The following is a 13023-nucleotide window of genomic DNA, read 5'->3' on the forward strand; positions in this document are numbered from 1 at the left end:
CCACACCACTAACAAACTATTTTCTTACCCTCCTTCCAGATTCCCAGCACCAGTCTCCTAGGTTCCAGGCATTCACTGAGCAAAAACATCTACACCCAGTTTTCAAATTCCTCAAGAATCCACAGGGGTTCTGTTTCCTAAGATTTAAATATAAATCCAAATGTTTAGCCTTTAAAGGTTTTGAATAATCGATTCCCTGCCCCTAAACTCAGATATTCACCTTCCTGCCAGGTACCACAGCCACAGCTAACTGAGCTGTTGACCCACCCTCTTGTTCTAACTTGTTTCTGTCCCAAGTGCCTTGCCATTGCATTCATATTTCATATCTGCAATATTCTTTTCATGTCTAGGCCAGAGACATGACTTTTCTGCTTTAAAAGAAAATATTCCCAGACATCTTTACTTGATTACCACCACCTGATTGGGGCAAGCCTGTTCTAACTTTTTATTTTACTTTGGGGTCTTCTTGCTTTCAAGATGTCATACACAATATCCACCTGTTATCTCCTGAGTTCCCCACAATGGGTAGCATCGGTGTTACCCTTTTTCGGCCTCCATGGGCCTTGTGTGGCTGTGCTGGAGGTGTGACCTGGTTTTGAATGAGATACTATGAACTGAACTTGGATTTCATTATTGGAACCAGCTAGCAGTCTATAATGCAAAATTCTAATTGGGTTGATGCATTTGAACACCTTTCTCCTCCATAGTTACGGCACTTCTCCTGGGTGGGCTTTCTTTGTGGTAGGTAGAGGGTCCATGCATTGGCTGAAGAGGGTGGACAGTCGAAAGCCTGTGTTTGAGGTACAAGACCCTGCTGGGTTGGAAGAGACTTTGGAGTGTGGGTCTTGGAACCTAATAACTAATGGGAAAGGCATTCTGAGTTTCTGACAAAGTGCCTTGGAAGGGTTGCCTGTGCTGGAAGCAGGGTACTTTCTTTCCTCTTTCTTTTCTTTTTTTAAATGAAACTAAGGCCAGAATTAGTTCATTATCTATAATGTCAATATTGATTTTTGTTTGCAAGGTGGAGTAGTAACAGATTAGAATGGCTGCTAGCAATTCTGAGCTGCTTCATTGAATTTAAATGAATCAAGAGACAGCTATTAAGACGCACCTGAAATTTTTAGGCTAGATCAGACCTTCCCATTATGGTCGATTTGACCAGATTCAGCTGTTTCCTCTGCAGCATCAAGGCGTTAAAATGGGAGTTTTAAGGCCTCGTCACTACTTTTTATAAAAACCAAATCCGGGATCCCTGGGTGGCGCAGCAGTTTGGCGCCTGCCTTTGGCCCAGGGCGCGATCCTGGAGACCCGGGATTGAATCCCACGTCAGGCTCCCGGTGCATGGAGCCTGCTTCTCCCTCTGCCTGTGTCTCTGCCTCTCTCTCTCTCTCTCTGTGACTATCATAAATAAATAAAATTAAAAAAAAAAAAAAAAAAAAAACCAAATCCTATTTAAAAATACACAGATAAGAGGTATTAAGCCATCCTCCACCACACAATGCAGCTTGCCTCTTTTCCCCTGGCAAGAGAAGTTTTTGAATTGAAATTATTGACTGACACAACCCATGCTAGCATCACATATCCAAGTGCAAGTTTGTTCAGAGGCAGCAAATATCCAACATGCTGAATTTTACAAAGACAAAGCATTTTAATAATGATCTTGAAGGATTAGTGATGCTCCTGAGAAATGAGGCATTTTCCAAACAGGCTTGCCTCCTAAGATTTGCTATATTACTGTGCACTCTTTCTCTGGAGACTGGTTCAGTTTTCAGTCAAAATTGTTCTCTTCCCTCCGTATTTCTCTCCTCATTTTCCTTCCTCCAGCACTTCCTCTAATCTAGTATACGAATTAGAAATTAATAATAATGGCCACATCACTACTTTTTTAAAGATTTATCATTTTAGAGAGTGTGTGAGCTGGGGAGGGGCAGAGGGAGAGGGAGAGAGAATCCCAAGAAGACTCCCTGCCAAACGTGGAGCCCGATGGGACTCAATCTCAGGACCCCGAGGGATGCCTGCATGGCTCAGTGCTTGAGTGTCTGCCTTTGGCTCAGGTCCTGATACCACGATCCAAGTTCTGCATTGGGCTCCTTGCAGGGAGCCTGCCTCTGCCTCTCTCTTTGTGTGTCTCTCATGAATACATAAATAAAATCTTAAAAAAAAATAACTCAGGACCCTGAGATCATAACCTGAACCAAAATCCAGAGCTGGATGTTCAACCGTCTGAGCCACCCAGGTGCCCCTCACTATTTGTTTTAATGTGAGAGGACCAAGTGGATGAATTGCTGATAAGTGAGTGACCTGGAAGGAGCTATTTTCTCCGTTTATGGCTCTGTAGGATCCCAGGATTGACTTGTTTCAAAGACAATTGGAGGTAGGAAGGGCAATTTTTTATTAGAAAATTAGCTACCCCCCCTCCAAATCACCAGAATTCAGGGATGTTATTATATCTGAGTTAATAAATGCCAACATTGAATCTTGAAATAGCTTTTCATTTTTCATTATATAGTCTGATTTATTGTTGATTGGTTTTTCATGGCCTAATTAATGATGCTAACCTTTTTGAGTGACTAGAAATAAAATAAATTTCATGGATGTTTCATATTCTAACCTTGACTGTACTAAGTTTGAGAGACTTCATGATAGGGCAGTTGACTAATGGCTTCCTGTTTAAAGCCCTTTTTTTTTTTTTTTTTTAATGAGTTCAGATTAGATGGGAGCTAAGCCATCAGTTTATTCCTTGTCTTTAGTCTGGACAGAATAGAATCCTGCATAAATGCTAGGGAGAAAAGCCCTTCTCTGAGACTCTCACAGTCTGTTAATTTATTTATGTAGAGAGCAAGCATGTGCCTTAGGGGGGAGAGGGACAAAAGAAGAAGGAGAGAGAGAATCTTAAGCAGACTCCATGTTGAGTGCTGAGCCTGATTCAGGGCTCGATCTCTCGATCCTGAGATCATGACTGAGCCAAAATCGAGAGTCGGATGCTTAATTGACTGAACCACCCAGGCACCACTTATTTATTTATAAAGGAGGCTTTCTCAGTCTTAATTAGAACAGTGGCCATCTTTACAAGGCATAGGAACTTTGGTGGAGAATTGTAGTCAGGACCTTAGGAAAGACCCATCAGCAAAAGTTTGAAATGTCCTTTTTCTCTGAAACATAAACCTGACCAAGGCTAAGGTTCGAAGAGCACTGGTGTCTAAACAGCTTTTTTTTGGACCCCCAAGAAGTATGGGAACATAAATACAATTGCGTTTGTTATCTTAGAACGTAACCATGGGTGAATGCTAAGTAACAATGTGAACTTTTTGAGTAGAATTGTTTTAGTTGGCATGATAACTGGTTCATACTTTAACCTTGACTGTACTAAGTTTGAGAGACTTCATGATAGGGAGGGCAGTTGGCAGTTTTATTATTTCATTGTAAAGTTTTGAATGAATATTTTTAAAAACATTTTTTATTTTGAATTTATGGTAAAATGCACATAGCATAAAATTTTACCGTATTAGCTGTTTTTACATGTACAATTCAGTAGTGTTAAGTATATCCACATTGTTATGCTACCAATCTCCGAGCTTTTTGATCATACAAAACCAAAAATTTGTACCCACTGAACAATTTCCCAATTCCCCCACCCTCAGCCCCCGGTAACTGCCATTCTGTGTTCTATTTGAGCTTGACCACTTGAGATACCTCAGGTAAGTGGGATCATTCAGTATTTGTCTCTTTGTGACTGACGTACGTTCTTCACTTAATGGAACGTCCTCAAAGTTCTCAAATCTAGGGAGGGCCCCCTTTGCCTCTCGTTCCCTCGTTGCTGAGTAGATGTAGTAGCTCTTTATGGTTCCAGCTCATTGTAGAAGGGTCTTCAGTTAGGGCTTCATCTTGGCCAGGCCTGAACTTTGATTTCTGCTCAGGAGATCATTAAAATTAACGTTCCAATTTGTCAGAGTCGTCCAGTGTTTTGAGGGCTAGAGTGGCTTGTCTAGAGCTCTTCTCTGGGTTCCCATTTGCCTTAGTCTCAGCCTGGTTATTCTTTTCCCAGTGGTTAAAGTTTCAGTGCTTTCCAAAATTTTTTTTTTTCTTTTTAATGTTGAATTCAGTGTTAGTTGTTTTCAGCAGAATGGTGAGCCTGGTGATAGACATTGCCTTCCTAGACACCAGACCTCTGGCCTCAGTTTATCAATGTTGCCTCTGCTATCCACATTCATTCTGGATGTGGTTCTTCAGCCTCACTTTGCTCATGACCAAATCAAACTTTTGCTTCAACACACCTCTGGCAGGAAATCCACAAATCCACCTACGTGGCAAGGGGAGCTATAGGCCCACCCCTCGTAGGACTCAGGAGCCAGTATCAAAAAAGCCCAGGGCCCTGTGATCTGCTGGTGACTTTGGAAGAAGGAGACCTCTTGGGAAGGAAATTTCTTTTTCTGGCCTTTCAGTTGCTGAGGGCTTGATAAGGTTTTCTCCTTTTTTGAAGTCCGGTTATAATTGAGTTTGTACCAATAGTAGAGGGCAGGAGCTAGTTACTTTTTTTAGGATACTAGATTGTCAGATGGATAATGAGATGACTCTTCATTTCTCCATGCAGCTGGTCACATGCTGGTGGGTGAGAACTGAGCTTTTAGTTCCTGGGAGAGCTGTCTGTGCTGGAGCATAGAGGGCGAATGCCAAGTCCAGGACAAAGCAGTCCTAAAGAATGTGCATGACATGCTGGAGGAGGCAGTTTGCTGTGGTGAAAAAGACATCAGGACACCAGTGTCAGAAGCCCACGTCTAGGGGCACCTGGGTGGCTCCGTGGTTGAGCATCTGCCTTTGGCCCAGGTTGTGATCCCGGGCTCCTGGGATCAAGTCCCACATCGGGCTCCCCGCAGGGAGCCTGCTTCTCCCTTTGTCTGTATCTCTGCCTCTCTTTCTGTGTCTCTCATGAATAAATAAATAAAATCTTTTTTTAAAAAAAAAGAAAAAACCCACATCTAACTGTCTCTCCCTTCCCCCTTCTCAGTGCTGTGGCCTTAGACAAACCATGTTATCTTCCTGGGCAACAGTCAGGTGCTCTTTGCTCTTGATCTTGGTTGTCCTGCAGGGCTGTGGCTGTGGGAGGATGGGTTTTTCTGGACCCAGCAGCTAGCCATCTGGAGAACAGAAAGGTGGGTGCTTGCATTAGCCCCCAAGGATGGAGTGACCACTCAATGGCTTGTCTAGAACCCAAAACCATTGACTCTGGTCCCATTTCCCTCAAGTATCCAGCAGTTTTGGTCTAGAAGCAGTTTTTCTTTTGCCTCATCCCCTCATTTTGCAGATGAGCAAACAGGGTCCTGAGATTTTCTTGTATTTAAGCAATAGAAGTGCTGCTTTTGCCTCACAGGGTATGTTTTAACAATGTTTTACCAGATACAACAGATAAAAATAAGCATACAAAAAACCCCAAACTGGTTAAGTAGAGCAAGGCTTTGGTCAGTTCGGATGTGGGGGAATTTGTGCCAGATCTCTGACACTGCTACCCAAGCTCTGGAGAAAGACACTGGATGTTAAGCCAGGCTGCCTGCCCTTAGCTGGTACCTGGCACTGAGCTCTCCTTGGGGTCCAGCTTGAGCTCTACTGGCTGACATAGGCCTTGAGACAGTCTGATGAGAGATTAGTAGAAGCCCTTCAACTGCCAAGTCAGGGGGCCTGACTGTGTGAAGGAGGATTGGGCAAGTAGGCCCCTGATGGTGGTCTATCCTGGGCAGGTGCCTGCTCATTTTACCACAGGCTGCTGAATACACTACTATTTTCTCCCCTTGGCTGCTGCCTGGACCTGACTTTGTCTGCAGATACCCAGGCCATCCCACCCTCAACTACAGACAGGCCTCTCCGTTCTTGCCTTGCTCCCCCAGAGGAGCGATTCACACTGTTCAGCCCCCCAAGTGATGCTCTGCCTTTACACCTGTGCCCACAGTCATTTTAACACATGGCCACTGCTACCCAGGGAGCAGCCTCAGAATAGCAGAACCTTATAGGTCATCCTTTATGTTATTAAAGCAATCTAAAGATTTTATTTATTTATTTGAGAGAGAGAGTGTGAGTGGGTGGGGGGTGGTGGCAGAGGGAGAGAGAATCTCAAGCAGACTCCATGATGAGGAGGGAGCCCAACCTGGGGCTCAGTCTCACAACCCTGAGATCATGATCTGAGCCGAAACCAAGAGTAGAACACTTCACAGACTGAGCTACCCAGGTGCCCCATTATTATTTTTTTTTTAAATTTTTATTTATTTATGATAGAGAGAGAGGCAGAGAGACAGGCAGAGGGAGAAGCAGGCTCCATGCACCGAGAGCCCGACGTGGGATTCGATCCTGGGTCTCCAGGATCGTGCCCTGGGCCAAAGGCAGGCGCCAAACTGCTGCGCCACCCAGGGATCCCCCAGGTGCCCCATTATTAAAGCAATTTAAGTGAAGCTTAGTTTTTCAGCCTACTGAGAATTATCAAGTATCATACTTTTCTTTTTAAATTACCTCTATAATTTTCTTTTTAAATTACTCTTATAAAACTAGGTGAAAGTTAAATGAAAAACATGTGTTGCACTTTGGTATTTTTCTTCTTACTAAGCCTATAAACCTGTTGGTGTAAAGATAACCAGGAAGGATTGTCCTATGTCTTTTCATTTTGCCTTCAGCTGCTGGATTTAAATTGCTTTGTCCATAAAGATCATTTCGTTTTCCTGAATCTCCTGGGGTAGGAGAGCCTGAGGGTCATGGTGAGCATGGGCAAAATTCTGTTGGAAAGTTTCTGTGAACGTAACTTCTCTTAGGTATTGATGCTAAAAAGGCGTAGTTTCAGATGTGTCCATGTTGTGACTGTGCTCTTGGATGGTAACTCTCCTCATTATTGGGGTATTTTCTGTTCTGGTGACCTAGGATCACTGACCCTCTACCCCCACAAAAAGTTTACTTTTTCTCTTGTTGGTTGTATCAGGTGCCAGCATTTTGAACATGAATATTTGACGGAAGACTCAAATATAGGAATTCTTCATACTAAAGAAACAAGCAAGCAATGTAACATTGATTGTCTATTGTAGATTACTTGTATAAGGGTATAATGTTGGGTTTTATACAATCTATAAACATGTAGGATTTTAGATTTGGAAAGAACTCTTGATCCTCCATTTTACAGATGAAGATTCTGAGAACCAGAGAAGTTTTGGCTTGTTCAAGGTCCCACAGAGTCAGCTGGAAAAGGAGCAAGTACCAGAAGCCCTATTTGCCTGCCAGCATATATATACCAGCAGCTCCCAAGGCTGCTCTTCCACTCCCCATGATGCCGCTCTTGTACTGGTGGTCTCCCACTGCTCCCCAGCACCTACCCACCCTCCTGGAGGTAAAGGATAGACCCATTTGGCAGGACATATCATGCCCATGCTCATCTTCACACCTTCTCACTGCTTTCTGATCATGCCCCTTCTTCCACAACCTGCCCATCCATTTATTATTTTATTTTTATTTCTTTTTTAAGTAGACTCCACACCCAACATGGGGCCTGAACCCATGGCCCTGAAATTAAGAGTCATGTGCTGTACTGACTGAGCCAGCCAGGTGTCCCTTACCCATCAGTTTTAAAAGTTGAGCAGGTGTCCTGTTTCCCACACTGGTCTCAGCCTCCTCAGAACACCTGAAGTTCATTCCGCAAGTGTGTTTTAGCTCCTTTGACAGGGTCTCTTTCCAGATTGTGGTATTAATTTCCATTTTGTAGGGTCACGATGTGTGGTGTCCAGTAAAGGGGCCTTTAGTGAATAGGGAGAGAGGTAATGTACTAGATGTCACAGGGGCAGCTTGGTGTCTTCTGTTTTGCTCCCCAGCTTTTCAGCTGTCTTCTCCCCAGCTGGTTGCTAAGCTCCAGAAGGGCAGGAAGCATAGCTTCCATGTCTCTCACCATAGCCCTTAACAGAGTTCTTGGTTGGTGGTAGGTTGCAGCATTGATACTTAATTTCCCTGCCCTCTGAATCCTGGTTTCAGTTTAAAATATGTTTCCTTTATCCTGAAGCCCCAGAATATGGCCATGTCTTCATGGCTCCCTAAGTACTCTGCCGTTTGGGGAATAAAGAAGCCAACAGGTGATAGCAATTCATTTAGAGATTTCCCTTTCCACCCTTGGAGACTTTGCTGCTGCTTTGCAGTGGCAGGATACTATGAGTCCTGGTGGGAGAAGCAAGCCAAATAATTGTTAGGATTGCTGGGAAAATAGCAATGGAAGCAATAATCCTCCTGGGTTGGCTTTTTATAGCTAGAAAACAGTGGTGAAATTTTTGTTCCAAGATCCTCAAAATCATCAGGCTGCTGCATTCTATCCTGTTGGACTTCCGAAGTAATGTTGGTGACATCTATTGTGCGGGTATTCCAAGTGTTGAAATATAGAATGGCTGGTAGAAATGAGCCAGTTAAGAGGGAGGAAACGATTACTCAGATGTTGTGAAGTCAGATAGATTGCATGGCATTTATAGTACCGGTTTGTAGTTTGCTCATAAAAGAGAATGCCTAACTGGGATTTATCTGGTGAAAATTAAACCATCAAACCTGCTCAAGTGAAAAACCGTGGCCATCTGCCAAGTAAAAACATAATCACCATTTGGAAGTGAGCTTCATCTGTGCTCCAGTGTGCACATGACAGCCTCTCCTGTGGAGAAAAGGCTTTCTGACTTCTGGTTTCCTTGCTGTTTCCACAGAGCCTGAGCCCTCGTGAAGCCGGCAATGACAAGTCTGGATGGTCGCCATGCCGAGAAAACCATTGACATGCCAAAACCATCAGCCCCCAGAGTGCACGTGCAGAGGTCCGTGTCCCGAGACACTATCGCCATTCACTTCTCGGCATCCGGGGAGGAGGAGGAGGAAGAGGAGGAGGAGTTCAGGGAGTACCTCGAGGAGGGGCTGGACGACCAAAGCATTGTAACGGGGCTCGAAGCCAAGGAAGACCTTTATCTTGAATCCCAGGGTGGCCATGACTCCACTGGCCTTGCCGCCCAGCCCATCCTGGCAGATGGACTGTCCGTGTCCCCTGCCATTTTGCCCGTCTCCGAGAACACTGTAAAGCTGTTGGAGTCCCCTCCTCCAGCAGTGCAAGTATTAAGTACAGTGCCATTGGCTCTTTCCCCAGGGTCGTCTTCGTCAGGGCCCTTAGCTAGCTCTCCCAGCGTGTCATCTCTTTCGGAGCAGAAGACCAGTTCTTCCTCCCCGTTGTCCTCTCCTTCCAAGTCTCCAATCCTTTCATCCAGTGCCTCATCCTCCACGCTTTCCAGTGCAAAACCCTTCATGAGCCTTGTGAAGTCCCTGTCGACCGAGGTGGAGCCAAAAGAATCCCCACACCCCTCGCGGCACAGGCACTTGATGAAGACATTAGTTAAGTCTCTGTCCACAGACACCTCCAGGCAGGAGTCAGATACCGTGTCCTACAAACCACCCGACTCCAAGCTCAATTTACACCTGTTCAAGCAGTTCACACAGCCGCGAAACACAGGGGGAGACTCCAAAACTGCACCTTCTTCCCCACTCACTTCTCCCTCTGACACACGCTCCTTTTTTAAAGTGCCCGAAATGGAGGCTAAAATTGAGGACACGAAGCGCCGCCTTTCAGAAGTCATATGTGAGCCCCTTCAGCTCCTCAGTAAAATCATCGGGGAAGAGAGTGGCAGCCACAGGCCCAAAGCCTTATCTTCAAGTGCTTCAGAACTCTCCAATCTGTCCAGCCTGAACGGCCACTTGGAAAGCAATAACAACTACAGCATCAAGGAGGAGGAGTGTGATTCCGAGGGGGACGGCTCCGGGAGTGACCCCAGTGTCCCCGGAAGTGACCACCCCAGGTCCTCGGATGAGCCCTCTCGAGAGGCGGAGCCTAAAGCATCCCAGGGAAGCGGTCTGAAGGACTTAGGCCTGAAGACCAGCTCTCTTGTGCTCGAGAAATGCTCCTTGTCTGCCTTAGTGAGCAAAGAAGATGAAGAGTTTTGCGAACTGTACACCGAGGACTTTGATTTGGAAGCGGAGGTGGAGAGTACAGTTGATAAGCTCCCGGATGTCCCTCTCAAGCCGGAGGTGCTGGCAGATGATGGTCTGACCCTTGACAGTGAGGACGAGGCCCACTTGGCCGTGCAGCACCCAGAATTACCAGTGAAGACACTGGGCTTCTTTATAATGTGTGTCTATGGGTACCTCATCCTCCCTCTACCCCACTATGTGAGTGGACTCTTTCTGGGAATTGGTCTTGGATTCATGACTGCGGTTTGCATGATTTGGTTTTTTACACCACCAAGTGCTCATAAATATCACAGATTTCATAAAAACCTACAACACCGGAACACAAGATCTCTGGAGATCAAAGAACCAGAAATACTAAAGGTAAGTCTCTGCAGCAGCTGGCGTGCACACGTGCTCTCTCCCATCCAGCCTGATTTTAAATCCAACTTCATTATTTTAGTTGATTGTTGTGGGTTTTCACACAGCACTGTTTTTAAGGCTTTTAGATCTCCCTGTTTTTGGGATGCCCGAGAGACTTCTCTGGTAAATCTCATCCTAGTTCAGGTTTTACCAATCCACCAAGTAGTTTTTCAAGGATCTCCGCGATGCTAGAGAGTAGCATTTACATCCAGTTTGTATTTCAGTCTTTAAACTTTCCAGGGATTTGTTACTTGCTGAGGATTTGTTATAGCTAAGACTGTTAGGATTGCCTATTCCTGAGACCCTGGAGAAGGGTTCAGCACTCCCGGAATGCCAGAGAAGGAAAGGAGAAAGAGAAGGCAAATTGATGTCAGTGGCTGGTCACGGCTGGCACTGCTCTTTCCTATGTGTGCAGTGAGATGTGGGCTGGAGAAAGAGACCTCACTTTCCGGTGCATGACAGTTTCAGGTTGGGCCTCTCAAGGGGTGTCAGGTTGATCCATCCTGGTGCAGGAAGAAAATATTAGAACTTCCGTTCACATTTACTTTTGCATATTTAAAAAGCTTCTGGGTTTTGTGTATGTGTCTCAAAATATACACAATATATAGTTGTAGCTTATATAGTTTGTAAGTCATAGGCACACATACACGTTATATATATATATATATGGGGTTTTTTTTTAAAGATTTTATTTATTAATGAGAGACACAGAGAGAGAGAAAGGCAGAGACCCAACACAGGTAGAGGGAGAAGCAGGCTCCATACAGGGAGCCCAATGTGGGACTCGATCCTGGTACTCTGGGATCACACCCTGAGCTGAAGGCAGATGCTCAATCACCGAGCCATCCAGGTGTCCCTATATATGTTTTTTTAATTGTGGTAAGATTCAAATAACATACAGTTTACCATCTTAGCCATTTTAAAGAGTACAGTTTAGTGGCATTAAGTACATTTGCGTTGCTGTGCACTTTATCACCACCACCCACCCCTGTAACTCTTATCATCTTGTACCACAGAAGCTCTATACCTATTGAACAGTAACTCCTCATTTCTTCCTTCCTCCTAGACCCTGGCAACCATAGTTCACTCATCTTTGATTTTGAATACTCTTTGATTTTGAATAAAGTGGAATCAGACAGCATTTGTCTTTTTCTGTGACTAGCTTATTTTATTTAGTATAATCAGAATTAGTCAGAACTTCCTTTTCTTTTAAGGCCAAATAATATTCCATTGTGTATATATGGTACATTTTCCTTATCTATTCATCCATCAGTGGACACTTGGGTTGCTTCCACGTTATAGTTACGCTGAATAATGCTGCTGTGAACATGGGTGTATATAGATAGCTCTTTGAGATCTTGTTTTCATTTCTTTTGAGTATATACCCAAAAGTAGGACTGCTGGATCAGATAGTAATTCTGTTTTTATTTTTCTGAGGAACTGTTGTACTGTTATCCACAGTGGCTATACCATTTTAGCTGTCCTACCGAGAGAGCACAAGAGTTCTAATTTCCCCATATCCTTGCCAACGCTTGTTTTTTGGTGTGTTTATTTCTTTGTTTTTTGGTAGTTTTTTAGTAGTTCAAAGATGGTTTCATTTTTGTTATGAAAATATGTATGGTTGTTTTGATCGCATCACTGAAGCAGTAAAGGCATCCCTGGGATGCTGAGCACCTATAGTGAAAAAGGTGTTTGGTACATTCTCTCATTTAATTCTCATCCCAACCCTTTTTAATTAGGGAGTGCTCATGAGGAATGGAGGCACAGAAAGTTAGGTTTCTTGCTCCTGACTAATAGCCTGTGAGTGGTCGGGCCAAGCAGTACTAATTATTCTTTTAAAGAGGAAGATGTTTTGCCCTAACTTTCCTTAAATGCAGTCATGGACTGACAAATTATCTTATGCTGTTTTATGAATATTCTTTCTGATTGATGTTTGAACAATACTGATTGTTTTGGTAATTCTTTTTCCTTCTTAGCCTTAGCTTGTTTGGTATGGCTTCATTACTCTTGAGGAAAAGTTATATTTTAGCCTGAGTTCTTTTGTTGGGTATACAGGGCTGTTTTTTAGAAACCTGGCTAAATACTTTATTTTTAAAAAGGGACACTACTACAGATTAGAAGGGTAGGTTGTATATTGTAAGCCAAAGACTTCAAATGTAAATGTTTTTTGGGCCAATTAATTTTACTGAGTTGGAGATCATACTCTTGGGAACCATTTTAAAAATATGACAACTTTAAAGTATTTAGCAGTGTTGACATTAAATTTAGGACTCAAATGCTGTAGTGAGAAAAGGAAAGTATGCTGGAGTCTAACTTCGAGCATCTGTTTTGTTATATTTTCTCATTGGACATTGTGCTTTACTTTCTATATGAGGTAGGATAACACTAGCTATTTTAACAAATTAGAAGTTTGTATCTTGCCTGCGAAACAGTTCAGTATGGCTATTCCTGGTGGGTGGGTGGCCATCCGCACGTGTTGATTCAGAGGCCCAAGTTCCTTCCAGCTTCTGGCCCAGCAAACTTTCTCAGAAATCCAGATAGTAAATGTTTTAGGCTTGTGGGTCATGAGTTTCTGTTGCAGTCACTCAACTTTTTATTGTAGCAGGAAAGCAGCCACAGACA

At 43.9% G+C, this 13023-nt stretch overlaps 1 protein-coding gene across 6 annotated transcripts in view; it reads left to right on the top strand.

The window, feature by feature from the left end:
- The window catches only part of TEX2 (testis expressed 2), a 101753-nt gene that overhangs the window by 34994 nt on the left and 53736 nt on the right, over positions 1-13023 (top strand). For 4 of the 6 annotated variants that reach the window (XM_072781138.1, XM_072781143.1, XM_072781141.1 and 1 more), the window contains one exon: positions 8700-10362. In XM_072781138.1, coding sequence (XP_072637239.1) covers positions 8725-10362 — 1638 coding nt within the window. In that variant the 5' untranslated portion in view covers positions 8700-8724. Of the gene's footprint in view, positions 1-7153; positions 7358-8699; positions 10363-13023 lie in introns of all 6 variants that reach the window. The other 2 variants (XM_072781139.1, XM_072781140.1) reach the window with 1 other exon arrangement.

Source organism: Canis lupus, chromosome 16 (genome assembly GCF_048164855.1).
Source record: "Canis lupus baileyi chromosome 16, mCanLup2.hap1, whole genome shotgun sequence".
Classification (NCBI taxonomy): domain Eukaryota; kingdom Metazoa; phylum Chordata; class Mammalia; order Carnivora; family Canidae; genus Canis; species Canis lupus.